This window comes from Podarcis pityusensis (genome assembly GCF_964106645.2).
Source record: "Podarcis pityusensis genome assembly, chromosome: 3".
Lineage (NCBI taxonomy): Eukaryota > Metazoa > Chordata > Lepidosauria > Squamata > Lacertidae > Podarcis > Podarcis pityusensis.
Genome location: NC_138026.1, coordinates 107,528,257 through 107,555,917, shown reverse-complemented (window position 1 = coordinate 107,555,917; position 27,661 = coordinate 107,528,257). Strand labels below are relative to the sequence as shown.

At 45.5% G+C, this 27,661-nt stretch overlaps 1 protein-coding gene across 2 annotated transcripts in view; it reads left to right on the top strand.

The window, feature by feature from the left end:
* Window positions 1-7,290: 7,290 nt before the first annotated feature.
* Window positions 7,291-27,661, top strand: part of KCNK12 (potassium two pore domain channel subfamily K member 12) — a 37,616-nt gene continuing 17,245 nt past the window's right edge. Inside the window, exons 1-2 of one of the 2 annotated variants that reach the window (XM_081001107.1) lie at window positions 7,291-7,593; window positions 8,225-9,444. In XM_081001107.1, coding sequence (XP_080857233.1) covers window positions 9,102-9,444 — 343 coding nt within the window. In that variant the 5' untranslated portion in view covers window positions 7,291-7,593; window positions 8,225-9,101. Of the gene's footprint in view, window positions 9,445-27,661 lie in introns of both variants that reach the window. The other variant, XM_081001106.1, reaches the window with a different exon arrangement.

Here is a 27,661-nt window from a genome sequence, read left to right as displayed (position 1 = left end):
TCCTTTAGATGGTATCCTATGTTAAAGGTAAAGGGGCCCATTAGGTCCAGTCGTGACCGACTCTGGGGTTGCGGCGCTCATCTCGCTTTATTGGGCAAGGGAGCCGGCGTACAGCTTCTGGGTCATGTGGCCAGCATGACTAAGCTGCTTCTGGTGAACCAGAAACACCATTTACCTTCCTGCTAGAGCGGTACCTATTTATCTACTTGCACTTTGACGTGCTTTCAAACTGCTAGGTGGGCAGGAGCAGGGACTGAGCTCACCCCGTTGCAGGGATTCGAACCGCCGACCTTCTGATCTGCAAGTCCTAGGCTCAGCAGGTTAAACCACAGCGCCACCCGCATCCCTTATCCTACGTTAGTGCTGCTCAAAATAGACCTCTGGCTCTTGCCTCTTCAAGCAAACCAACCCACTTAGAGACCTGGAGACAGAAGAGCCTCCAAAGTCAGCCAGCTGCAGCAGATTTTCTCAGCTTCCCAACCTTCTCCAGCCTTGTCCATAATGGCTTATGCTTGTGACCACATTCTCATAGCCTCAACCAAAGCCAGGACCTTTTCAACTCTGACTCTGGCCTGGTGGAATGCTCTGCCTCATGAGACCAGGGCCCTGCAGGATCTGATTTCTTTCCACAGGGCCTGTAAGACAGAGTTGTTCTGCCTGGCCTTTGGCTTGGAGTCAATTTGATTCCCTCCCCCTCTTTCTTTTTTCCTTTCTCCTCCTGTGATGAGGCTGCATTTTAATGTTTTAATGTTGTATCTTAATCTTGTTTTTAAGTTGTATTCATTCAACTTGTTTTTATTATTAGTTGTTAGCCTCCCTGAGCCCGGCCTTGGCTGGGAAAGGTGGGGCATAAGTAAAAATTATTATTATTATTATTATTATTATTCTCCTCCCTTATGAAAACGAGCCCAATTGCCAACATCTTCTGCAGAGGCACTTTACAGTAATTGCCAGGACTTTGAATTGAACCCAGCCACAGTCTGGAAGCCAGGGAAGCCATTATAATAGAGGAGACACATGCTAACATAGCTCAAGGCAGCACTATAGCTACTGCATTTTGCACCAAGTGAAGTTTTTAGTGCTTTTCAAAGGCAGCCCCATGGAGAGCATGTTGCAGTAATCCAGTTACAAAAGACTGTGTGAGCATCACAAGCTTTTCAGAAATGGGTGCATTTGGGGCCCTGTCCTGTGCTGGGGGGATGGAATCCTGCTGGCCAGAAGCTAGGAGCAAAGTTGGGTTCCAGAGCATTTTATAATTTCTTGCGATGTGCAAAAGAATGTCCCATTTTGGTGCTCCCAGTGAGTGTCATATGGCAGGGGAACACCTCCTACTGCCTTCTCAATGAGCCGCAAGCTGCCCGTAGGCATGTTTAAATCTGCACCGTTGGAGTTCCTCGCTTTAAGACAGCAGGCACAAACACATTTTAATTACAATCCACTCAATCTACTTCAATTGCGAGCAATGTCACATTCGGCAGCTCACATTTGATGGTGCCCAGCGATAGGGAAATGGTGGTGCAGAGGTTGGTGGGCTCCCCTCAGCCCCAGTTGGCAGGGCCAAAGGTCAGGGATAATGGGAATCCTCCACATTTGGAGAGTCCACCTCCCCTGATGTAACCAAAAGAGATCATTTCAATCTCCTGTAATGTTATGGTGAAGGTTTGAAGTTCAGTAAATGTTGGACATTCACTGGCAGATGTTGGACATTCACTGGCAGACATTCCAGGCAAATGTCCAGACTACCTGAAGGCTCAAAAGATATACTGGCAAATGTTGATGGTTGCCTGAAAGTGATTGTCAGCATTCCCTTGGGTATGTCCAAAAATGGGAATACATATTTGGAAGCCTTCACAAATTCATCTGAGTTTACAGATGCTTACATGTGGATGGAGGCATTCACCAAAATATAGATGCTCACTGAGGTGCAGTTTCGGGGCTGGTACCTGGGATGTAGAAAGGTTATATACAGTGCAATCCTAAACCAGCCTACGCAGAGAAAGTCTGATTGAGTTCAGTGGGGCTTATTCCCAGAAAAATGGGTATAGGATTCCTGTCCTGGGCAGCCAGAACATTTCCTGTAAGTCAGGAATGGCAAGCCTGTGGACCTCCAAATGTGGCAGGACTCCAATTCCCATCACCCATGACTATTGGCCATGCTGGCTGGGGCTGATGGGAGTTGGAGTCCAAGAACAGTTGGAAGTCAGCCATCTCTGCAATAAGCATTTTAGCTGCCAAGTGACAGGAATCAACACAACTGGATGGCTGGAGAGTCCAAGAGTGGGAACCCTTTTTCATTCCAAGGGCCACATTCCCTCACATGCAACTTTCCAAGGGCTGTATGCTGGTGGTGGGTGGGGCCAGAGATAAAAGTGGGCGGGGCAATAGATGTCAATCTTATCTTTGTACAGAAGGCTACATTCCAGCCATATAAAGCCAAAGGTTTCTATGAGCATGCACAAATTTTCCATCCCCCATGGAAACAAGAAAGGTGAATTATCACAGTCCAAGGAACAGTCAGACAGGGCACCTGCAAAGTCTTTCAACCAGGGAATAGTTAAAGTACCAGTTAAAATCACAACACCAAATTTGCGTTTCTTTAGCAGTACATGATGTTCTGACCTGTTTTCAGACGGGCGGCTTAATTAAATATCTCCTGGGCCCATTTCCTTTCTTTTGCATACATGTTGCTCCAAACAACCAAGCTAATACCATTTATTATTCTATTAAAAATTGCCTTCATCAGCCCAGGCCTCCTTTAAAAAAGAGAGAAAATAAAATAAAATGACCCTGTGTACATAAACTCAGGAAATTGGGTTTCTGTCAGAATTTCATTTGGTCTTTGTTTAATACATGTTTAAATAATAATAAGATAACTTATTAAGGATGCAAGAAGGGGCGGGAGAGGGAATCTCCACTGCAGAACTGAGATGCAACCTGATTGGCAACGAATATGTCCTAGTTAATTTCACTTTATTGCTGGGCTGAACGCTATAGCCTCATTTATCCAAGCAGAAACCACCAAAACAATGTATATTTGCACAGCCATTTGCCCTAAGATAAGTTGCACATGTCCGGTTAACCTCTTGAATCCACGAGTGAGGCCTAGTTTATGAATGGAAGCAAAATGAAAGCTTGGAGTGCATCATTTCAGAGTTCAGGTGTAGGCTCCCTTAAAAAAATAAAAACCCTCCTCTATGGAGAAACCTAGTGATGTATGGAAGTGAGAGATGGACCATAAAGAAGGCTGATCGCTGAAGAATTGATGCTTTTGAATTATGGTGTTGGAGGAGACTCTTGAGAGTCCCATGGACTGCAAGAAGATCAAACCTCTCCATTCTGAAGGAAATCAGCCCTGAGTGCTCACTGGAAGGACAGATCCTGAAGCTGAGGCTCCAGTACTTTGCCCACCTCATGAGAAGAGAAGACTCCCTGGAAAAGACCCTGATGTTGGGAAAGATGGAGGGCACAAGGAGAAGGGGACGACAGTGGATGAGATGGTTGGACAGTGTTCTCAAAGCTACCAGCATGAGTCTGACCAAACTGCAGGAGGCAGTGGAAGACAGGAGTGCCTGGCGTGCTCTGGTCCATGGGGTCACGAAGAGTCAGACACGACTAAACGACTAAACAACAACACCCTGGAGAAACCACCCTGCAAGCAGAAAACTAGCACATCAGGGAGAGACAAGGCAACAAGCAAACAAGCAAACATGCTCCTTTGCAGTCATAGTGGTGGTTTTGTTTTAATATTGCAGATATTATATAAGGAGCTTTGCTGGATCAGGCCAGGCCAGTCATCTTATTCTTGTGTGAAGCATGCAGGCAGAAGAGGTTATTCCAAAGCTATTCTCCCACTTCCTTCTGTTGCATGTGCAAACCAGCTGTACTGAGAGGGGCAGAGGAAGCAGTGCTCCGTCCTGCGCTGCCCATCGTCTCCCTGGCATCCACCTCCATCCACAATGTGATGGAAACCTTGCCAACTCTCATCAAGGCCCAATAGCATCATCCCTTCTTGCCGATCCATTCTCTGCAGCTACCGGCGCCCAGGGACCGTTAACATCATTTCGAAACCCTGCTGTGGAACCTCCTAATCATGTTAAGAGACTAGCAATTCCTTGACTCTGGTATGACAGCTTTCACTCCTAACAGCTGCGCAGGCGGGCAGGAGATTTTGCAAATTACAGCTTCTCCCATCGTTGCCACACGATGACAGGAGAAAGTACATCTCTGCCATGACATTGCTGAAAGGCAGAAATACCTTTCAAGGCGTTTAAGCTCTGATCTGGATTTATGTTTGTTGTTGTTTAGTCGTTTAGTCATGTCTGACTCTTCGTGACCCCATGGACCAGAGCACGCCAGGCACTCCTGTCTTCCACTGCCTCCAGCAGTTTGGTCAGACTCATGCTGGTAGCTTCGAGAACACTGTCCAACCATCTCATCCACTGTCGTCCCCTTCTCCTTGTGCCCTCCATCTTTCCCAGCATCAGTGTCTTTTCCAGGGAGTTTTCTCTTCTCATGAGGTGGCCAAAGTATTGGAGCCTCAGCTTCAGGATCTGTCCTTCCAGTGAGCACTCAGGGTTGATTTCCTTCCGAATGGATACGTTTGATCTTCTTGCAGTCCATGGGACTCTCAAGAGTCTCTTCCAGCACCATCATTCAAAAGCATCAATTCTTCAGCGATCAGCCTTCTTTATGGTCCAGCTCTCACTTCCATGGATTTATGTTTACCTCCCAGGAATGCCCAGTCTCTACCAAAGAGATGTAAGATGGTAGGAAGTACAGTTTGAAGTAGAAAAGCAGCAAGTGGTTGAGAAGGTGCTTTACCCTCACCCTCCCTTCTTTTTCCTTGCAGCTACTCTCTCTCTCTCTCTCTCTCTCTCTCACACACACACACACACACACACACACCTTTTCTCCCAGTTGCTTTCTGGAAGCATGTTTGCTCTGTCCAGTGGGAACACAGCTGGCTCTTCACTGTATTGTTCCAGCCTGAAAACACAGTTCAAAAAATAAAATAAATGCTGCAACTTTTAAAGTTATCTAGCGTATAGTGGCACTACTCAATCACAAGCAGGTGTAGTGGTTAGAGCATGGCCCAATCGCCTTCTAAATCTGGCCCGCAGATGGTCTGGGAATCAGCGTGTTTGTACATGAGTAGAATGTGTCCTTTTATTTAAAATGCATCTCTGGATTATTTGTGGGGCATAGGAATTCGTTCATCCCCCCCCCCCAAATATAGTCCAGCCCCCCACAAGGTCTGAGGGGCAGTGGACCAGCCTCCTGCTGAGAAGGTTTGCTGACCCCTGGGTTAGAGTATCAGAGCAGGACTCATTTCCATCTTAACAGCATTATGGTCGGAGCAAGTTTTCGGGCAGATTTCCACCTTTCTTGTCTTTGGTGCCGTTCCTCTAGTTTTCCAAATTTGGTCAATTCTTGTCCATGTCATTTTGGCTTCAGAAAAGAAAGAGCCACCTGGAGCTCCTTAGAAGAAAGGTGGGATATAAATGTAATGAACAAATAAATAAATAAATAGATAAATCTTATGACACTGCTCTGTGCCAAACGAGTCCACTTTTACGACTGGCTCTCACGCAAGAATGCCCCAAAGACTCAAGAGCCTGCATTGTTGCAGCAGCAAGAATACATAGTCATATGTTGACAAAGGCATTTTGCAGGGGGTACAGATCAGACCGCTGAATAAAACTAGTTCCCACTGGAATATTCATAAAATTGTGCCTGCTTATATATATAGAATAGGGACGCGGGTGGCGCTGTGGTCTAAACCACTGAGCCTCTTGGGCTTGCCGATCAGAAGGTCGGCGGTTCGAATCCCCGCGACGGGGTGAGCTCCCGTTGCTTGGTCCCTGCTCCTGCCAACTTAGCAGTTCGAAAGCACCTCAAAGTGCAAGTAGATAAATAGGTACCACTCCGGCGGGAAGCTAAACGGTGTTTCCATGAGCTGCTCTGGTTTGCCAGGAGCGGCTTAGTCATGCTGGCCACATGACCCGGAAGCTGTACGGCAGCTCCCTTGGCCAATAAAGCAAGATGAGCACCGCAACCCCAGAGTCGGCCACGACTGGACCTAATGGACAGGGGTCCCTTTACCTTTATATATATAGAATAGATATAACTAGATCTTTCCACCAACCTGCATCTACCGAGACACGGCAGAGCAACAAGAAGGAAGTCTCAGCCCCCCCCCCCAACACATAGGCTGGAGGGACACAAGAAGTTTGAAGAGCTGAGGGGTATATAATAGAGAGGCATTGGCCGAATGCCTTTGGTGTACACCTGTATTTATTTTCTCCCATTATTGTCACTGGTTGAAGAAGTCTGCGGTTGATTTGTTTGTTTCGGAAATGCAAAACCTCTTGCACAGAGAAGACAACAGTGCTGCCTTCTTGAGGTCTGTGAAATAATAATAATAATAATAATAATAGAATTTATATCCTTTGCTTCCTTCCCCCTCTCCTGCCCCAATGAGTCTGTCTGTAACTAGTGCTATTTGGAGATAGACGGACTGGTATTGGTTGGGTGAATAAGGGGTGACTAAATCAGTTTTTGTATTTCTCTGCAAAGCTGCGCTAGATGATAGATAGATGGATAGATAGATAGATAGATACAGATATAGATAGATAGATGTAGGCTTAATTGAACCGCTGTGCATCAATTTATGCACACCTGTTCCATCATATTGATGTATGTTTATATGCAAACCTATATGACAGGTATTTTGGTATAGTGACCGGACATAAGGCACAGACGCCAAGTCATTGAGAAAGATTTTAAAAACTGTCCTGGACTTTCGATGCAGAGAAAAGTGATGCTCCTCTGCCCGATCTGCAGGACGTGAAGACACCAACCCTCTTCCAGAACCAAGCGGTTTTTGTTTTGTTCTGTTTTGGGGTTGTTGTTGTTGTTTTCTGTGGCAGATCCTTTTGCTGTTGCTTCTGGAAATAATTCCTGCCCTGGACCAGCCTCCCTCTGAGCGCGCCCAGCCACCCTCCCGAAAAATAAATAAATGTCAACCTCGTGCATCAGCATCAGAAACGCCCCTCTAGCACAAACAGCAGGTCCAACAAGGAAAGATAGAAATAATAAAAAGAAAGAGCTCTCCCGGCTGGTAGCGAAGGCGGGCACAACCGCCAGCTTCTGGCCAGCCCCATTTGCTTCGCATTGGGCGAGCCGGCGCGCTTTGCAAGACCCAGATCCGTCGCGAGAGAAACGAGGAAGGGAGGCAACGATCGTGGATCGACTCGCAAGCTGGAGCTGGAGCAGCCTCCCCGCCCCCCCCCCGCCCCCCGCTCTGCCAGCCCTCTGAGCTCAACTACAGGCGGGGACTGAGAGAGGGAGCGAGACTGGAGTCGCGGGCGCACGCGGAGCTGCAGTGCGCTATCCGTGGTGCTGAACAGCCGCACTGCCTTTCCCAGCTATTCTCCCCACCGCCAGCGCTGGCAATTCGGATCAAGGAGTAGAGGTGAAGGCGACCCATCAGCGCCGCCAGGTTTACCAGAAGCCACTTCAGGAACGTTTTGGGGGCTTAAAAAAAGAACCTGCACGTTCCGGGGAATCAGAAGTACTTTGAAAAAGAAGATGGTGCGTGTTTGCTCACGTCTGGGTTAAAGGAAGCGCTGGGCTGGAGGCTGCGATTGCGGGCTCCGGGAACTGGGGGCCGGGGGGTAGGGAGAGAAGATGAATGGCCAAACTAAAGCTTCTGAAGTGGAAGCGGAAAGAGAAGTACCCAGGGGTAGTTCTGTCTGAATAAACAGAAAGGGAAAGGGGGGGGGGGGAGTAAGCTTGGTAAAGTACCATTTGCTTTTGGCACACTATGTTGTGAATTAAGTGTGGGTTAATCTGGAAGGGTTGTATAGAGGGCAGGTGGGTCATGCGTTAAGGAAGTGGTCCAGATCGATGACCTCCTGGTCCTTTTTTAGCCCCTTTAGTTTTAGTCTGTTTTCTTCTTTAAATGTCTTTGTTTTGAAGTGCATGTCCAATAGTTGCTTGGTTTGGGAGGGTGAAATCTATATCTCTGTCTCTCTGTGTGTAAGGAGCAAGTCAGGTTCTTGGAGTGATACCAGCATGCTAACAAAAACAAAAGTCACACCACCCCACAGGCGAATGCTCTGTTGCATGTGCCAAGCATTTTGAGCATAAAGATCTACAAAGAGGGATGAGGGTTAGTGAGCTGAGACCTAAATAAAGCTCTGCTGATATCTCATTGATATAGGTCTTTCCAACCCATGGGAGATGCCCTCAAAGTTGAAGCAAGTGAGAAAGGGAGAGGCCGGTTGGATGGATCAAAGTGACTTAAATACAGATTGGTGGTATCTCAATAAATGCTGTCTGAATGTACACTCTTGCAGCCTCCAAGATTGTATTGAAGGCAGCTGGCCTCTGTTTTCCTGCCCTTGCTTCAAGTAGCTTTCCAGATACATCTGGCACACAAGAAGGCAACTTCCACAAAGAATCTAGGAGACCCAGCAGAGAAGAACTATCTATGTTGATCATGTGTCATTGAATGAGTTTTATCTCCAGGTCCCTCAACTAAAAGGGAGCAGGGGTTAGCAAGGAGTGGGGTGCGGGAGGATGGCCATTTGCAAAGAGATCACTTACTCCATTGGGAATCCTTCAGGAAGAAGACGACACCAGATTCTGCCGGCCTTGCCTACCATACCTCACTATTACTGAAATGGATTGAATGCATTTTCTCATTGCTAGCCTTTGGTTCAGATAACAGCTGGAATACAAAGAATGTGGCCAAGTGGAGCTATCTGGGTTGGGAAAGTAAAGCCATTTCTTACACCTCAATGGCCAGTGAAGTCAAGAGCTCAGCACTGAACTGCAAGAATGACAGAACCCCCAGCATGGCTCTAAAAAATCTGTGTGCCTAGGGTGATGTGGGGGAGCCCTGTGGGATACAGATAGGTGGAATTCTTTGTTGACATTGAACATGACAAGCCAAGATTCATGACTCAGAAAAGAAAGCCTTCCAAAGAAGGACCCAAGTTTTCCTCTTGGACTCTTTAACTGGGTGGTAGCTCCATGCCGCTGTCTCCAATGAGGTGTTGGTCGCTGTCCATCACCTCTATGGTGCTGAAATTTGGATGATGTCTATCAGGAGATCTCAGGGCTGCTGCTGCGTGTCGCATTTCAACGAGGACAATGGTAGGTTTGTCCTCTTAGCGGTGCTCATCATAGCATACCTGACAGCTGGAGCCACCATCTTCTCAGCCATCGAGAGCCCATCGGAAGCAGAAGCTTTGCAGCGTTGGAACTGGACCCTTCAGAACTTCAGCCAGATCTTCAACATTAGCCTCCCTGAGCTACGGGCCTTTTTAAGAAGTTATGAGGCAGCCATGGCTGCCGGCATCAGGGCAGATGCCCTCCGACCAAGATGGGATTTCACAGGAGCTTTCTATTTTGTGGGCACAGTGGTGTCAACTATAGGTAAGTCTCTCTCTTTCTCTCTCTCTGTCAAATGTCTAGAGTCAACACCACATTCTTAAGAAGTAAAAGGGCAATAATGTTGTTCACCACACCATTCATAGATTCATCCATCTAAACACAAAAACTAAAATGCTTCCTATTTAGAAATGTGTGTATGTGTGAAGTAACATTGTTCCAAAACAGAGAAGCCTAGTGGTCTGAGTAGTTTGCAAGCTGATGTCATTTTGTACAGTGTTGAATAAGTTATTTTCAAATTATTTATTTATTCTCTTTCTTACCTGCCTTTCACCAGAAGGTCTCAGGGTGGCTTACAGCATATATAAACATAAGATTATTTGAACTACAACAAACATTGATAACCCTACCCATAAGCCCAAAACAATAATTCCAAATGTTGTACACCTTTCTCTCTCAATATGTTTGCATTCTCATCTTCCTTTCTCCACTCACCTGTTACTTATTTTGCCCGCCACCCCATTTTGGTATCCCAATTCCTTTCTCTTTCCTCCCGCTTGGATCTGTCCCTTTTTGTCTCTGTATCCCACCCACCCACCCACCCACCCACCCAAACTCTCATTCATTCTCTCCTTTTCATCAGCGTGCCCCCCCCCCCCTTCTCATTTAGGTTGAAGTCCAATGTGAAATTTGAAGAATCTGTCTTATTAGCATCTACGCTAAGGGTGTTTTCACGCTATGAAAGATCACATGAATCTCTAGTGTGCTTGCCACTATAAAGATGGGAGACCCAATTTAAATCTAAAGTGCATTCTGTGCAACATAGGTTTGCATTCAGATCACCATTTTCATATGATTATATAACCATCCTTTTGATACGTTTTCAGGTGTGAGCTTTGGATCAGTTTGAATGTAAACCAGCCGGTCTTTAATGTGAATAGAAAATGCCAATTAACTAGAGTGCACATTTTGGGTTGGAGTTTTTTTTCTCTCCTGTAGTCCTAGCTGCAATGCCAGGAAGTGCAAATGTTTCACAAGAGGTTCAACTGCACTTTGTAGTGTCACTTCTGAAACTGATCTGCAGGGAGGAGGAGGGCATGGGAGGGAGTTAAGGACTAGGAGTGGACGACATTTGCAAAGATTGCCAGTGATCATGCATATGGTATTGTTTTGATGTTGACTTCATTTCCCCCCGCCCAAAAATGGAAGAGTGTGGGTTGAGCAATGCACACGTGTGTGCCCCTTTCAGAAATCCAAACAAACAGCTGCGACACACTTTAATGAAGTAGATGAGGTGAAGTTCAGAAGTGATGTGTGTTTCTCTTTCTAGAAAGCTTTCCTAAGTTGCTATAGCAACTGGAGTTTGGAAAGTGTTTGGAAAGTCAGGATGCCTCTGTTAGACACACACACACACACACACACACACACACACACACCACCACCACCACCTGCCATCTCCCTACTGTGTAATAGTTGTCTATATACTGGATGTGGAGTTAATGCAAGGGGCAGACTGGGGACAAATGGTCAAATTCCTGCTCCCGGCCTCAGTCCTCATATCCACCCAGGCTGCAGACCTAGGCCCATGGGATTCCATAGGTCTGGAGTTGCAGTGTAATTTAATCAATTTGTGAGTAAGCCTTTCTGCAGTGGGGCTTACTTCTGAGTAGATATGCACAGGTCTACTCTATCACTGCTGCTAAATTATTTCTTTATTTTCCCCATGCCTAAGTTGAAACCAGATTGAATTGTCCTGAAACTCTATATCCGCAGAACTCTAGGCAAAGAGAAATTCTGGATTTCTCCACAGCCATGAGATATTCCCCTCCCTTCCCTTACACTGATCAGCATAATTTATCTTATGATTGCCTCGGCGTGAAATGGAATTAAAAATGCATACTTCAAAGCAAGAAGTGAGTAAATAACATCTGATAACAATAGGATTCGGACTATTTTTGCGAGAATCTTTGTTTGCTTGTGATTTTTAGCCTGAGGACAGCCGTTTGCTCTCTCTGGTGGGTGGACGTGTGTAAGAGTTCAAAAATTTTGTGCAAGAAAACGCGTGGAAAATTGATCCATAGATCAATTGGGTTGCAGAGATGAAATCAGATTTAGGGTCTGTGCACATCACATTTGCTCAGCGTTCGCCCTGGGCTTTGCTGGTGTGACACAGGCATGCTTTTATGGCATGCCACCTGAAGATACATTTAACAGTGTCTATGCTTCTGTGCAGAAGAGGGGCAGACAGGTGGCAATGGCGGAGGGTGGGATTGCAGGGAGAGAAAGATGGGTGCGCACCTAATTTCAACCCCAGCCCTAATTCCACCCACTTTGGGCATGCATTCTCTGTGTATCCAACCCTCCAAGGGAACGTGGCCATAGCTCCAGAGAGCTTCTGCCTTGCACACAGAAAGCCCCAACATCTCCAGGTAAATCTGCAAAGGACTCCCATCAGAAAACCTTGTAGAGTCAGTGTTGACACCGGGCTAGATGGACCCGTAGTCTGAGTTAAGGCAGATTCCTATGTTTTTACTACTACAACAAAAATGGTTCCTACCCACAACCCCCTGGATAGGGAATGACTAAAAACGTTCCATTAATGGGCCCTGCAGGTCAGTCGAGGGTGAAGGTGTTTGATGAATGGCATTTTGACGGCTGGTGGCTAATGTCTGTCGGCAATGTCCCGCCTGGAGAGAACAAGTTGCAATGGTTCAATTGCAGCCCATGAAGCAGATGTGTGTGTGCAAGTGTGTGTGTTTTGCTGCTGGTTCGGGAGCTCCAAGAACATGATATTTGCTTCTGAGATAAACTGATACTGCTTTAAAAACTAGTACTATCTCCATTGACATCTGATTCATTCCCTCTCTCTCTCTCTCTCTCTCTCTATATATATGACCAGTATATTCCCCTCATACGGGACGTGGGTGGCACTGTGGTCTAAACCACTGAGCCTAGGACTTGCCAATCAGAAGGTCGGCGGTTTGAATCCCCGCGACGGGGTGAGCTCTCGTTGCTCGGTCCCTGCTGCCGCCGACCTAGCAGTTCGAAAGCACACCCAAAAGTGCAAGTAGATAAATAGGTACCACTCCGGCAGGAAGGTAAACGGCATTTCTGTGCGCTGCTCTGGTTTTGCCAGAAGTGGCTTAGTCATGCTGGCCACATGACCTGGAAGCTGTACACTGGCTCCCTCGGCCAGTAAAGCAAGATGAGTGCCGCAACCCCAGAGTCCTTTGCAACTGGACTTAACTGTCAGGGGTCCTTTACCTTTATTCCCCTCATAAGCAAACAGGATCCATAAAAGGTTGTCTTCCTGAGATGTCCTATTGCTCAAGGAAGGGCTATGAAGCACTAGGTTAGGCCTGCTGAGAGATACCATCTGTCTCAACAGTGTGCTCAAGAAAGGCTGACCTTCCTTTTCTCTGCTGATTTAAGTCTAGCTCCTGCTTCGTAGTAGGTGTATAACTAACAGCAGCTGCAAAGATGCTGGTGGATGCTCGCTCATGGGATCACAGTACGTTGGTCCTGCAGATGGCTGCACTAGTCACCAATTCAACTCTGGACACAATTCAAAGTTTGGGTGGTTACCTTTAAAGCCCTAGATGGCTTCAGTCCAGAATACTTTATGGATTGTTCCTACACACACCATGCTATCTTTTCTTTAAGAATGGAAAGAGAGGCCCTTCGCTGTGTCTAGGATGGAAGGCGGGCAGGCTGGGACAAGAGACAGGGCCTTCTCAGTGGCTGCACCCAAATTATGGAGCACCTCGCCCCCTCACGTGCAGCCAGGCCCTATCCCTCACTGTTTTTCACCATCTGCTAAAGGCCTTTTTTATTCTGACCAGGTGTTTTTTTTATGGGACAGAAAATGCTTTTGTGATTTTTTTTCAAAGAACTATTGATTCTGTTTCTTTTTTTCCCCCTTTTCTTTTTTGGGGAACAATGGGAACTGCAGAAATCTATAGCAGAGGGTGGTTTTTAATCTTTGTTGGAAGCCGCCCAGAGTGGCTGGGGAAATTCAGCCAGCTGGACAGGGTACAAATATTATTATTATTATTATTATTATTATTATTATTATTATTATTACAAGATCCAGGATTCCAGAGGGTAGAATCCATGCAAGTTAAACTAGAACAAAATCAGTATTGATATGTGGTGTAGACACACCCTCATGCCTTCCCATGTTCTCTCTTCCCCATCTCAATTTTTCTACTTTTCCCGGGGCTCACACTGTTTGGTGCCACTGGTGCACGATCTCATGTCAGGGGCAAGGGCAGTTCATGGGTCCTCAGCATTTGAAGAGCAGTGGCTTTCATTGCTCAGGGGAACCTGGATAAAGTGCAGGGTTCAAAGCACATTCTGTAACGCTGCACTTATAAGTAAGGATGTTGGGATTTATTGGTTTAATTTCATTTTAAGGGCTCGGGGCGAATTTAATGAATAAGGACGGATATGGATGTGAGGTGAAAGCAGACTACATGCCCCTGGAACTCCTTTGACAGCAAGACTCCCGTTGTGTTATTGAAACAGGGAATAAAAAGAGGAGAAGTAAAGGTGGCTTTTTTGCCACTCACAGCGACTAGTACTTTGATTGCGAGTAATCTCATACTTCTTGCAATATCTCAGAAAGCGTCCGACACTGGGGTTTTTTCTCATATGCATCTGGAAGCAATTTGACCATTTATGCACTTAACCAGTCAAAAGGTGGGTAATCCACCAATTAAAAACTATTTAAACAGATGACAGCCCCAATCATAATAAATACTTACTTTCAGCCCACTCAACCTACTGTTTTGATCCAAGCAGTTTGCAAGAAATATTAAAATGATCAATAAAGAAAACAGTGAAAAACAATTAAAATTAATTAAAATTAACCACGAAAGAGGTTAAAACACACCCACATGCCTGAATAGAACCATACATTGCAGGGACCCTGGGGGTCATCCAGTCCAGCCCCCTGAAATGCCTAAATTAAAATGTTGCAAGGAGGCACCAGGAAGAATACAGCACAGGCACTCACCTGATGTCAACAGATCGAGAGTTCCAAAATGTACCGTATTTTTCACTCTATAAGATGCACCAGACCACAAGACGCACCTAGTTTTTGGAGGAGGAAAACAATAAAAAAAATATTCTGAATCTCAGAAGCCAGAACAGCAAGAGGGATCACTGTGCAATGAAAGCAGCAATCCCTCTTGCTGTTCTGGCTTCTGTGATAGCTGCACAGCCTGCCTTCGCTTGATAAGACGCACACACATTCCCCCTTACTTTTTAGTAGGGAAAAAGTGAGTCTTATAGAGTAAAAAATACGGTAGGTGCTGCCACACTGAAAGAACAATTTTGGAAGTGCAGAACAATTATTTTGTGGCGCTTGTGCCACTTCCACAGGCTGAAGGGGTCGAGTGGGTGTATATGGGGTGAGTCGATCCCACAAGCAAACTGGCCCCCATATATGCCCATAGTGACACCTTGAACTTGGCTCAGCAGCAAATCAGAAACCCATGCAGATCTCGGCTCTGCAGCATTCTGCATGAGTTCCTGTTCTTGATCTGGTGCAAAGGAAGCCCCACATAGAGTGCATTGCAGCAATGTAACTTTGAAGTCACCAGGGCCTGAACTGTTGAAAACAAGGTGCTGAGAACACTGGAAGGAGCCGCTGGCATTGTGTCCTGCTTCTGTCTAGCCATTGCTGTGAAGGAGATGGAATCTCATCCTCACCCAGTAAGGCAGTTTTTGCGCTCTTAATGTCTGATTGGGAAGGCAAATCACCATAAAAATGGAATGAAACGCTACACCACAGCCAGTGATCTATCTCCCTTGAAAGTTCTGTCTTTTTCAGTAAGTGGCGCAGTTCTGCAATATACCTCCCCCCCTCCCCCTGGCTGAAATTGCTGCTCTGTTTGAACTGCTGTTACAAACAGCAAATTTCAGTTAACGCACAATCAATGCCGCGTTGAGTGAACACCTCATTTGGTAGTTTCGAAAATGCTTTTTAGCTTTATTGGGGCATTTTCCGGGTGATGTATTCCTTTGGGAAAGCCACAAATGGCGTTGAAAGCTGAAGAGGCGGTTGAAATTCATTTTGTGTCTCTTATTTTCTTTTTAAAAATTGTGAGGGTGCAAAGAAAACATGCCCATTAAGAACAAAATAAGCATATTTTTCCTCTGACTGTATGTTTCAATCATATCCTTTGGTGCCTTCAGTCTAGCACTGCTGGGTGATTTACTTCATAAAATAATTACATGTTGTTATTATTCTGATTGCCTTTTGAGTAAGGCATACAAACTGTGGCCCTAGCTAAATTATGTATATAAAGCAATATTATTCCAGTTTAAACAATCATTGCTTCTACCCCCCAAATAATTCTGGGAAGTGTAGTTTGTGAAGGGTGCTTAGACGCCTATTCCCCTCACAGAGCTACAATTCCTAGAGTGGTTTAGCAATAAACCCCTCTTCCCGGGGAATTCTGGGAACTGTAGTTCTGCAAAGGGAACATGGTTCTCCAAATAACACTCAGCACCCATAGCAAACTATATTTCCCATGATTCTTTGGGGGGAGCCATGACTGTTTAAAGTGGTATAATGCTGCTTTAAAAGTACAAATGTGTATAGCTGGAGTCCAGACTGAGAACAAATGTCAGATCCTTGTTGAGATCCCCACTTTTTTACAGGAAAGTTACTGGAGGATGGTTCGGACATGTTCATCACTTCATGAACACAGCATCAGGAGACAATAGGGATGTCGAAGAACTCAGTTTCAATCCAAAATGAATTTATCCAGAACAAATTTCACAGACGAATGTGCAGATTGGAATGTAATTATCCTTTGGATTTTTGCACCTCTCCTAATTTTATAGTACAAGTCTTGTCTCATAAAAAGTACCAAAATTTGTAAGTAGAGATAAAATACTTATTTAATTATTGATATAGTTTTTAAAGCGATAACGCGAAATTGACATGAAGTGGTTACAGACTGAGCTGTCCACCCCTAGTGGCAACTTATATGCATTTATGTATTCATAAAAATGTTATAGCCCACATTTCTGTACCACACAATATGGGGCCCCTGTGGCATCTCCCACCAAAGTATAAAAACAATTACAAATAAGATGACATTAAATTAAAACAGCAGCGGCAAATACGAAGAGGACAAAACTCAATTTTCCTTCTGTGCCAAAGGAACCTATGAATATTTTTAAAATAGAAGCCTTCCTCCTCTAGAGATTTCTACATTACCCTGTTTACATACATATCAGCAGGGAGGAGGCTCCTGTGATGAGCCAGCAGAGATTTTAACAAGCAGGAATTAAAAACTGTAGTATCGCTGAGCTTTTTCATGGTATCAGTTAACGTATCTGAATATAGGACATTACAAGAAAACAGGGGCAAACGTCCTGATACAGGGGCCAATTTGGCAGTCCTGCCAGTGCATTTGCACCGCACCAACCTTCCTTCCCCCCCTTCCCGGTAATCAACAGTGATCCACCTGCCAGGAAGCCAGTGTTGTGGCTCCGCCCCATTTGGTGAGCAACTTCTGAGTGTCAGGTATGGGTAGGTGGGTATGGCTTGGGGGAAAATGAGCTGGAGATTCTCCATTCCTGGTGTAAGCCATATATTAACAAAGGACTAAGTATTCAGGGGGACGTGGGTGGCGCTGTGGGTTAAACCACAGATCCTAGGACTTGCCGATCAGAAGGTCTGCAGTTCGAATCCCCATGACCGGGTGAGCTCCCGTTGCTCGGTCCCTGCTCCTGCCAACCTAGCAGTTCAAAAGCTTGTCAAAGTGCAAGTAGATAAATAGGTACCGCTCTGGCGGGAAGGTAAATGGCGTTTCTGTGCGCTGCTCTGGTTCGCCAGAAGCGGCTTAGTCATGCTGGCCACATGACCCGGAAGCTGTACGCTGGCTCCCTCGGCCAATAAAGCAAGATGAGTGCCGCAACCCCAGAGTCGTCTGCGACTGGACCTAATGGTCAGGGGTCCTTTACCTTTACCTAAGTATTCAGGGGATGAAACTAGAGAGAACCAGTTAGGTTGTGGCAGGAGATTTGAAATGAGAGGAGTTTAATATTAGGGAAAGACTCCAAGGACGTTGGCTCCCTTGATTTTTCTTGGTCTCATTTTCAGCTTTGAGCTTCTGCTGGTTTTCGTTCACAGTTCCATCTACCACTCCTAGCATCATTCTTGGATCTTGAAAGCATACTGGCCTGATTTTCTTGGGAGCTAAGGAGGAGGTTTTGTAATTTACTTATAGATTCTTCCTTAAGCCACTTTGGAGATAATTTTTTTCTGGTTTTACCAAGAGGAGGTTTATCTTCCTGCAAAGCCAAGGGCTGATTGGGGTTAACTTCACTAAATTTTAGTTTTGGCTTTCTTAATCTGTGCAGGTCATTACTTTTGTTCAGGGATTTTCCCAGCTGAAAAGAGTAAATCTCACTGCAGTAAATTCGGTAGATAGGATGAGGAGTTTAGTTTGGTTCCTGTGGCTGTTGTTTTGTTCTTGCACCTTGGTGCTATTCCCCTCCCCTTCATAATCTCTCATTTACTCTCTTAAGATCTTAGCAACTTTCCCTGCATTGTTCTGCTTTGTGGCATTTATTCCTACATAATACAGTGGAACATTTCCTCCGCTTTTGATCCTAGGATAGCTGGACTGCAGGGGTAGTATTAAAAGAGATGCTGCATGGAGAGTTGTGGTTATTAGATACATTTCGTTTGCCATCTCCATATTATAATTGCTTCTTTAATTTGGTTTTAATGCAATGCATCGTTTATTTTGTATCACACCTTCATTGTTTTTAATGAATATTTATACTTTTCCACCATTTGCCTGCTATCTTAACAAGTACAGTGGTACCTCGGGTTACAGACGCTTCAGGTTACAGATGCTTCAGGTTACAGACTCCACTAACCCAGAAATATTACCTCGGGTTAAGAACTTTGCTTCAGGATGAGAACAGAAATCACACGGCGGCGGCAGGAGGTCCCGTTAGCTGATGTGGTACCTCAGGTTAAGAACAGTTTCAGGTTAAGAAAGGACCTCCGGAACGAATTAAGTACTTAACCCGAGGTACCGCTGTATTTGATTTCATTCCTTTTGACATGGCTCCTGTTCTTTGGTCACTATCCAAATGCTTGCTGGAGGAAATTAATAGAGAGGGAATTGGGAACTCACTTTTAATCCTTCTGTACAGAGTAGCCACCTGCTGTCAAGGCCCATTAAGTGGTCTCTTCCGGCAACGGAGTTCAGCATGTCCAAAGAGAAGAGTTGCAATAAAGTAATTGGAACGCTCTTTATGGAATCCCACCAGATTGTCTTCAGCTCGCAGCATTGTTATCCAATTCAGCTCATGACGCAGAGTCTCAAGATCGTGTTTTGACAAATTCAATGAAAAACAAAATAATAATAAATGATAGCTTTCTGCTGCACATGAGGGCTTCTGGAAGTGTTTTTAATCAATCACGCAGTTAATCACCAGGGAGCAAAAGAAAATGATGAATATAACTGTGTTGATTAATATTGCCATATTTTTAAACACTGAATAATTTATTTGCTCTTCAAGCTAGACACATTTATAGTGCAGATTACACCCTGGCAGCCTTGTCACGGCTAAAGTAAAGGATCACAATGACAGGGCTCAACATGCCAGTGCTAGGGCATGAACCCAGTTCTGTTGCCAGCACTGCGGCAGCAGTCGCGGCCAGTTTTGCACCAAATATTGCCCCACTCTCCCACCTCGAACTAATGAAAAAGAGACATGCAAGGGAGCTTAGTGCTTGACAGTGCACTTGCAAGGACAAACTAGCACTGTATTTACTTTGGACACTGGGTAGCTAATTGTTTTTATTGGTCCAAGGGCTGGATTTCTCCTTGATCCACGCTCCAGGGTCACAGGTTCCCTACCCATGCTCTATATGGTGCTTAAATGTTGCTGAACTACAACTCCCATCATAGCTAACTGTTGGCCAGGAGAGGAGAGTGCTCTTGTGTTCAGCTTCTGTATGAGGGTTTCCCACAGGCCTCTGGTTGGCCACTGTGAGAACAGGATCCTGGAATACATGGGCCACAGGCTTGATGCAGCAGGCACTCTCTCTTCAAATAATAGATTCATAGAATTGTAGAGTTGGAAGGGACCACACGGGCCGTCTAGTCCAACCGCCTGTGATGCAGGAATCTTTTGCCCAACATGGGGCTTGAACCCACCACCCTGAGATTAAGAGTCTCATGCTCTACCAACTGAGCTATCTCAGGTCAATGGCTCTTCCTACTTTCTTTTGGTGCTGTACTTCGGGAACATCTGAAGGGCTAAATGTTCCCCACACCTGCTCTATAGGATGATCATGGGAAGGTTTTGCTTGCACTCACCTAAAATCTCTTACGAGTCGACTTAATCAAAAACTTTAGCTAAGGGTGAAAAAGAGGGCAGTTACTCAATGAGCTGCCTTGCTTAGTGTAGATAAGACAAAGCATAACAGAATGGGGGGGAATTAAGGCAATATTTGGACTGTACTGCTGATTTTTATATCTAGTTGTTGTTGTTTAGTCGTTTAGTCGCGTCCAACTCTTCGTGACCCCATGGACCAGAGCACGCCAGGCACTCCTGTCTTCCACTGCCTCCCGCAGTTTGGTCAACTCATGCTGGTAGCTTCGAGAACACTGTCCAACCATCTCGTCCTCTGTCGTCCCCTTCTCCTTGTGCCCTCCATCTTTCCCAACATCAGGTCTTTTCCAGGGAGTCTTCTCTTCTCATGAGGTGGCCACAGTATTGGAGCCTCAGCTTCAGGATCTGTCCTTCCAGTGAGCACTCAGGGCTGATTTCCTTCAGAATGAAGAGGTTTGATCTTCTTGCAGTCCATGGGACTCTCAAGAGTCTCCTCCAGCACCATAATTCAAAAGCATCAATTCTTCGGCAATCAGCCTCCTTTATGGTTCAGCTCTCACTTCCATACATCACTAATATCTAGTTGTAGCATTTCAGTATCTCTGTGCAGTGCTAATAGTTATAGGTCCGTGACTGTTTTAGCCTTCAGCTAAGACCACAAACCTTAATAGTTTGGTATTTTTGGGAGGCTGAGCTGAATGTTCTACATCAAACATTTTCAGTTTTAAAGAGAAAGAACTTGGGAGAGTGAATGTTTCATTAAAGGCCCCTCGTTTTCGCCCCTCTCACAGGTGCTTTGTGGTTCTGATAGCAATAGCAGCTGCTCTCCCCAGTGTTGCTCAGTGCTATCGCCTTGTTGTTTTTCATATATTTGTACAGTGCAGAGTGAGGCAGAAAGGGAGTTATCCTCACTGGCTTCAGACACCGTCATGTAAGTGTGTGCAACTGTTTGTGTATTTGCCAGGCGGGAGACTCTTGGAGTGTTTGCCAGCCTACAGTTGCTTCATAGAATCATAGAATCATAGAGTTGGAAGAGACCACAAGGGCCATCGAGTCCAACCCCCTGCCAAGCAGGAAACACCATCAGAGCACTCCAGACATATGGTTGTCAAGCCTCTGCTTAAAGACCTCCAAAGAAGGAGACTCCACCACACTCCTTCAATTACAATTACAAGCTTCAATTACAAGCACAATCATGTGCATTCCTACTCAGAAAGAAGTCACATTAACACACAAATATGCATTATATTAGGAGAAAAGGATTGCAAAAAAGGTGTGGACAAATATGTGTTTTTTAAGATTGCACAAAAATGCAGAAAAATTTTCACAAGGCTTTTTTTCTTGTAAATCAGCTTTCTGCAAAATTCAGAGAGCTGAATTGAAGGCTGGAAAAAGTGAGAAAACTGAAATTGACAGATCCTTCCATCCCTAATGTAGGATTCCTCCCTTCCTCTCTCTTTTTAAATTGGAAAACCCAGCATACCTGCAACCCTGTGTACCAAGATGCAAATTCACTCCTCAGAAGGTGTTCCCATTATGTGTTAATAATAGTCTGAATTTAAGTTTGGAAAAATGAGAAACTAAGACAAATGAAATTGACAGATCCCTCCATTCCTATCTGCCGCCACCCACTCTGCTCCCCCCCCCCCCATCTCACCAGAACCTGGAAGGGACAGTTCAGGTACAGACTATAATCACAGTTCAAACATGGAACGAAGGCTGCAATCCTATCCCCATATCCCCATTTACCAGGCAGTAAGTCTCATGGAACTGTGTCCCAAGTTGCAAACGAACAGCACAATCTTATGCTTGTCTCCTCAGAAATAAGCCCTGCTGAGTTCCATGGGGTTTACTCACTAGTGAGTGTGTGTAATACTGCCACCTAATTGATTTATTTGCCGTCAACATCAGTTTTTATTTGCAATGCTGCAAATGTGAGTATGCATTTGCAACATTCAAGGCTGCTCCTTGGCTTTCTGAATTGCAGCTCGTCATGTAGTTACCTCCGAAAGGAAATAGTCCTGAATATGCATTGTGTGGTGCTACAAAATCATTATTGGAAGTCCTTCATAATGATTAAGTGAGGGGAGGCTCCACTGTTATGCCACTTCCTTGCTGGAAGAACAGAGTGCAGGAGTGGTAATATGGCATCCTGTGCAATTCCAAAATTAGACGTCCCTACCCACCCATTGGGATGCATATGGCGCTGTGGGTTAAACCACAGAGCCTAGGACATGCCGATTAGAAGGTCGGTGGTTTGAATCCCTGTGATGGGGTGAGCTCCCGTTGCTCAGTCCCTGCTCCTGCCAACCTAGCAGTTCGAAAGCACAACAAAGTGCAAGTAGATAAATAGGTACCACTTTGGCGGGAAGGAAAACGGTGTTTCCGTGAGCTGCTCTGGTTCACCAGAACGGCTTGGTCATGCTGGCCACATGACCTGGAAGCTGTATGCTGGCTCCCTCAGCCAATAAAGTGAGATGAGCGCCGCAACCCCACAACTGGACCTAATGGTCAGGGGTCCCTTTATCTTTACCTTTACCCACTCATTGCTCGCACCTTCTTCCTAAACCCCGGTAAGCGAGGTGCTGGGCTTTGGGAAAGAGGACCAGGGTCCTAGAGCCCTCCTGTTTCCTTCCCAAAGCTGGACAAGCTCTAACTCAGGCATAGGCAAACTCGCCATCCAGATGTTTTGGGACTACAACTCCCATGATCCCTAGCTATCGGGACCAGTGGTCAGGGATGATGAGAGTTGTAGTCCCAAAACATCTGGAGGGCCGAGGTTGCCTATACCTGCACTAACTACAGTAATCATTGGGAAAGAGACAGGAGGACCCTCAGACCCTGTCAGACTCTTGTGACTCCTTTCCAAAGCAAGTGCTTACTAGGCTTTGGGAAAGAGGCGGGAAGGTGCCCCTCTGCATGTGGGGGGGGGGAACCGGTCACACTCTCCTAAATCCACCTCTGCAGAGTGACAGGGATCCTGGACAAGCAGATGCTGTTGAGCATTCTTGACAATTATTTCCAGCAGTAGCAGGATGAGAAGAAGCCATTCATTTGCCCTCACATCACGGTATATGTTCACAAGGATTTTCTTCATAGGCTCTGACGGAAATCAGATACAGACCAAAAAGAGCAATAGCCAAACCAAAATTCAATTCTGTTTGCTGCTCATCCATACGAGGTTCTTGGCATGCCGGCTGCTATTCTTGTCATTGTGTGATCAAAGGATCGGTCTGCTGGATGCTATTAGTCATGGCTACTTTTTGGGGGGGCGGGGAGGGTGTCAAAACAAAGGAGGGGTTTAAATTCTGCTGGTGCCTTAAATATGGACATGGTTTGGTGCCAGCAGTGAGTAACTGGGAGCCCAGAATGGAAATGCAACTTTGCAACCCATCCACATTCAAAAGACGCATCTAGACAGTGCAACGGGGCCTGCACAATATTATTAATAGATTCAGGTAGGTTAGCCATGCAGAAGCCTGATCCTGTACTATGAAGATGGCTGCTTTCATCTCTATGCCACTTTCCCATACAAATGTGCCCTAAGTGGCTCTATTACAAAATAGTCCATTTAGCTCAGTTTTGTCTGCACTGGCTGGCAGCAGCTTTCTAGTGTTTCAGACAGGGGGACATTCCCAACCCTACCTAGAGATGCTGTGGATTGACTCTGGGACCTTCTGCATTCCAAACAGATGCTTTTGAGGCTTCATTACAACCACAGCCTACTGCCAATTCATTGCAAAATATAGTCATCCAAATAACATTACTCGAGCTCAGAGCTTTCCAAGCTGTGTGTTGTGACACGTTAGTGTGTCGGTTGCAGTGTACAGGTGTGTTGTGTGAACGTTCGCCATGCTCCTCCTAGGGCTGGAAAAAAGGGATGAGTTTAACCTCTAGTTTGCTAATAAAACTGAATTACTGTCAAGGCTTCAGGTAATCCTATCCCTCTCACAGTGGGATGCCAAGAAGCAGAAAAACAAGAAGAGTTCTTACCAGGTAAAGGTAAAGGGACCCCTGACCATTAGGTCCAGTCGTGACTGACTCTGGGGTTGCGGCACTCATCTTGCTTTATTGGCCGAGGGAGCCGGCGTACAGCTTCCGGGTCATGTGGCCAGCATGACTAAGCTGCTTCTGGCGAACCAGAGCAGTGCACGGAAATGCTGTTTACCTTCCTACCGGAGCGGTACCTATTTATCTACTTGCACTTTTGCGTGCTTTCGAACTGCTAGGTTGGCAGGAGCAGGGACTGAGCAACGGGAGCTCACCCCGTCACTGGGATTCGAACCGCCGACCTTCTGATCGGCACGTCTTAGGCTCTGTGGTTTAACCCACAGTGCCACCCGCATTCCAGGTAGTTTATTCAATATTCAGAGAGAGAGAGAGAGAGAGAGAGAGAGAGAGAGAGACGAAGGAATGCAGCCTCTCTTAGTTAATGGCGTTGCTCCAAGTCTCACCCTCTCAGTCCCTCCTATTGTACGTCACCCCTGCGACGGCTGATCTGTGCTTTCTGCATCTGAGTTTTCTGTTCTATTACTCTCAAGGCACGCCTTGTTCTGGGAGGGGGGGTCAGGAATGCTTTCAAGACGCACTGAGTCTGTTAGCTGTCTCTCCACTTGTGCGTCTTCTTCCTGCTGCTCTCCCAATATTTACCAGCTCCTCCCCTCTGCAGCCTCTGAACTATGACCTTCTGCAAACCACTGTTCTAACTCTATACTGTCCTCCTCTTCTCTGGAAGGTGCAGGGAGGGGGTGGTTGTTCCCATCATCAGTCCAGCCCCTGACATTTGCTGTGTTGTGAAATGAGGCACCTCTAAAAAGTGTGTCAGCAACATGAAAAGTTTGGGAAGCTCTGATGACAGAGATGTTGCTTATGGGTCGACTGAACGAAATCTTGCAGCATATCTATCCTTGGCTGCAGCTGAATGCGGAAGGCAGCTCTAAGAAAAACAGGGTTGCCATCAATCCACAGCATCCACTGGTAGCTAGGCTACATCACCGTTGTCAGCTTGATTTTAGAGAAAATAAAAATTTCGGGGCAGGATGATAAATGGGTTGTGAAAGCCACTAGGTTAGTTTCAAAGTCAGACGCAGCTATTACTCAAGTTTACAGGTCCATAGTTCGTGTTCCTTGCTTTCAGAGCCAGGAAAAGGTGACAGTATCGGGACAGCAATCTCCAATTCTCCCCTGGCCTTAAGGCCAAGCAAGATGTACTGGGACAGCCACAAGTAATCAAATGCCTACACTGTTCACTTATAAAGCTTGGGGGTGGGATGGGCAACCGTATTTCAATCAAGGGTAGGGATTGGTGAATGTGTCAACTTCAGTTTCTATTGGTTTGGCACTTTTCCCCATCTCAAATTCAGTTTTCCACATTTTCCCATCAGTTTGTAGTTTTTTAAAAAAAGCTCTCCTGAAAATTGGTCAGCATTTTCATGTGAATTTTCTCCTTTTCATATGCAATTTTCTCTAATACACACACTTTTTGAAAAGCCATGAAAAGCATATAATGCACTTTTGTATGCTATCTTCACTAATAAATGCATTTATATGCACACTTTACCCTAGTATATGCATTTTTGTATGCATTACGTGGATTGAGATCTGCATTGCAAAATGCAGAGAAGTGTGAATTTTGTTTGGTTTTGCATATATTTTCAGGAGGTGCAGATTAGGTAAATTTGCTTTTAACTGAATCAAATTTCTCCTCACACTTCAAATTAGGAGTCGAACCAAATAAGCTGAACCATTTCTGCCAGGGTGTACCTGCTTGCTTGGTTACTGAAAACGCAGCTCTTTGCCCTGGCCTTTGAAAATGGATTTGGGTGTCCACCCTGTAATGTATTGCATGGATTTTGTTGGCATCCATCTGTCTTGGGAGACAATGGAGGAGTGCGCCTTGGGCGGGTGAGGTCAAGCTGCTGGGCAGTTGCAGCACCTGCTGCTGTTGTAGAGACTGATATGGGAGAGACATGTTTTGCTGCAGCTGGGGCAGATGATGGCATCCAGTTGTGCCACTGCAGATGCCCCATGGCGTTTCTTCTTTCTGCATTGTTCCCAGCAGTCATTTCTCCTCTGGTCACTGCAATGGATACACAACTTGACTTCCTGTATCCAGGCACTGTGGTTGTTTGCAAGGGATTTCCACATGGCAGAGTTGATGTTGCCAGTCTTCATGTCATAACTGGAGACATCTTTATAGCACAAAGTCTGCAAGGGATTGTATGGATTATGGTTTGGGGGGGTTCTGGCTGGGCTTGTTTTTACTGTTTAAATTGTGTTTTTATATGCTGTTTTATCTGTAATCTTCTGGGGAGAAAGGTGGGTTGTTGTTGTTGTTGTTGTTTAGTCATTTAGTCGTGTCCGACTCTTTGTGACCCCATGGACCAGAGCACGCCAGGCACTCCTGTATTCCACTGCCTCCCACAGTTTGGTCAAACTCATGTTCGTACCTTCAAGAATACTATCCAACCATCTCGTCCTCTGTCGTCCCCTTCTCCTTGTGCCCTCCATCTTTCTCAACATCAGGGTCTTTTCCAGAGAGTCTTCTCTTCTCATGAGGTGGCCAAAGTATTGGAGCCTCAGCTTCAGGATCTGTCCTTCCAGTGAGCACTCAGGGCTGATTTCCTTCAGAATGGATAGGTTTGATCTTCTTGCAGTCCATGGGACTCTCAAGAGTCTCCTCCAGCACCATAATTCAAAAGTATCAATTCTTCGGCGATCAGCCTTCTTTATGGTCCAGCTCTCACTTCCATTCACCACTACTGGGAAAACCGTAGCTTTAACTACACGGTCCTTTGTCGGCAAGGTGATGTCTCTAATGATAATGTGATGATGAAGCAATGGAGCACCACAAAGCAAGTGAAGAGGCTAGGTTTAGCTTCCTTCACCTGTATGCTCCATTTCATGTAAATAATAATAATAATAATAAAGTACTCCCCTACCTCCTTCCCTGGCCATTCAAACACCATATATGAATTGGGCATCATCATAAAATATTTGCTTTATTTCATAAAATGTGTATACCACTTGATGGTTTGAAAAACAATAGCAACAACCCTAAAAGTGGTGTACAAAAAGAATAAAACAATGAAATTAATAGTAAAACCAGTTTAAAGCAACTGAATCAATAATCCGGGAGTTCTGAAGTTTGACTGCTGCCATACTAAAATATCAATTTGCTTGCAAAGGTGAAGTGAGTATTATGTGGAACTTGTAACAGTGCCAGTTCCAAAGACTGACGTGGTCAAGTGGGACGTGGCAACTTCGCAGGCTTTATATACTCATAGTAACAGCTTGAATTTGGCCTGGCAGAAAATCAGCAATGGGCACAGGTCTCTGAGCAAAGGTGTTATATATGGACAGGGTCAGCAATTGTGCCGCAGTATTCTGCACTGACAGCTTCGAGCACAAGCGAAGCCCCACAAATAGCGCATTGCAGCAAAATACACGTGGCTCTTCCATCATGTCTGATTTGACCCGTTGGAACGAGCTCTGCCAACCCTAATAAAACCTTTGCATCACTTTCAAAGCCTGAAACCCTTCTTGTTGTAAGCGAAAGGCACTCCCACTGAAATGACTGCAAACATGCCTTCATTCAATTAAAAGAAAATCTGAGCGAGGTCTCCTTAGCTCATTATGAGAGCTTGACAGCATCCTTCCAGTGATTAATTCTGAGAAGCTGTTACGTTTTCCGTGGCTCTGCGTTCTAGGACAGTCACCTCGTCGCCTACACATATTCTTACTGACATCAAGGCTGGAGCTACCCATTCCCCACCTGGTTTTCCCCTTCTAATGCTAAATGCAGGAAATGCAGTGGACATAGTGTATCTTGATTTTAGTAAGGCTTTTGACGAAGTCCTCCATGATATTCTCGCAAGGAAGCTGG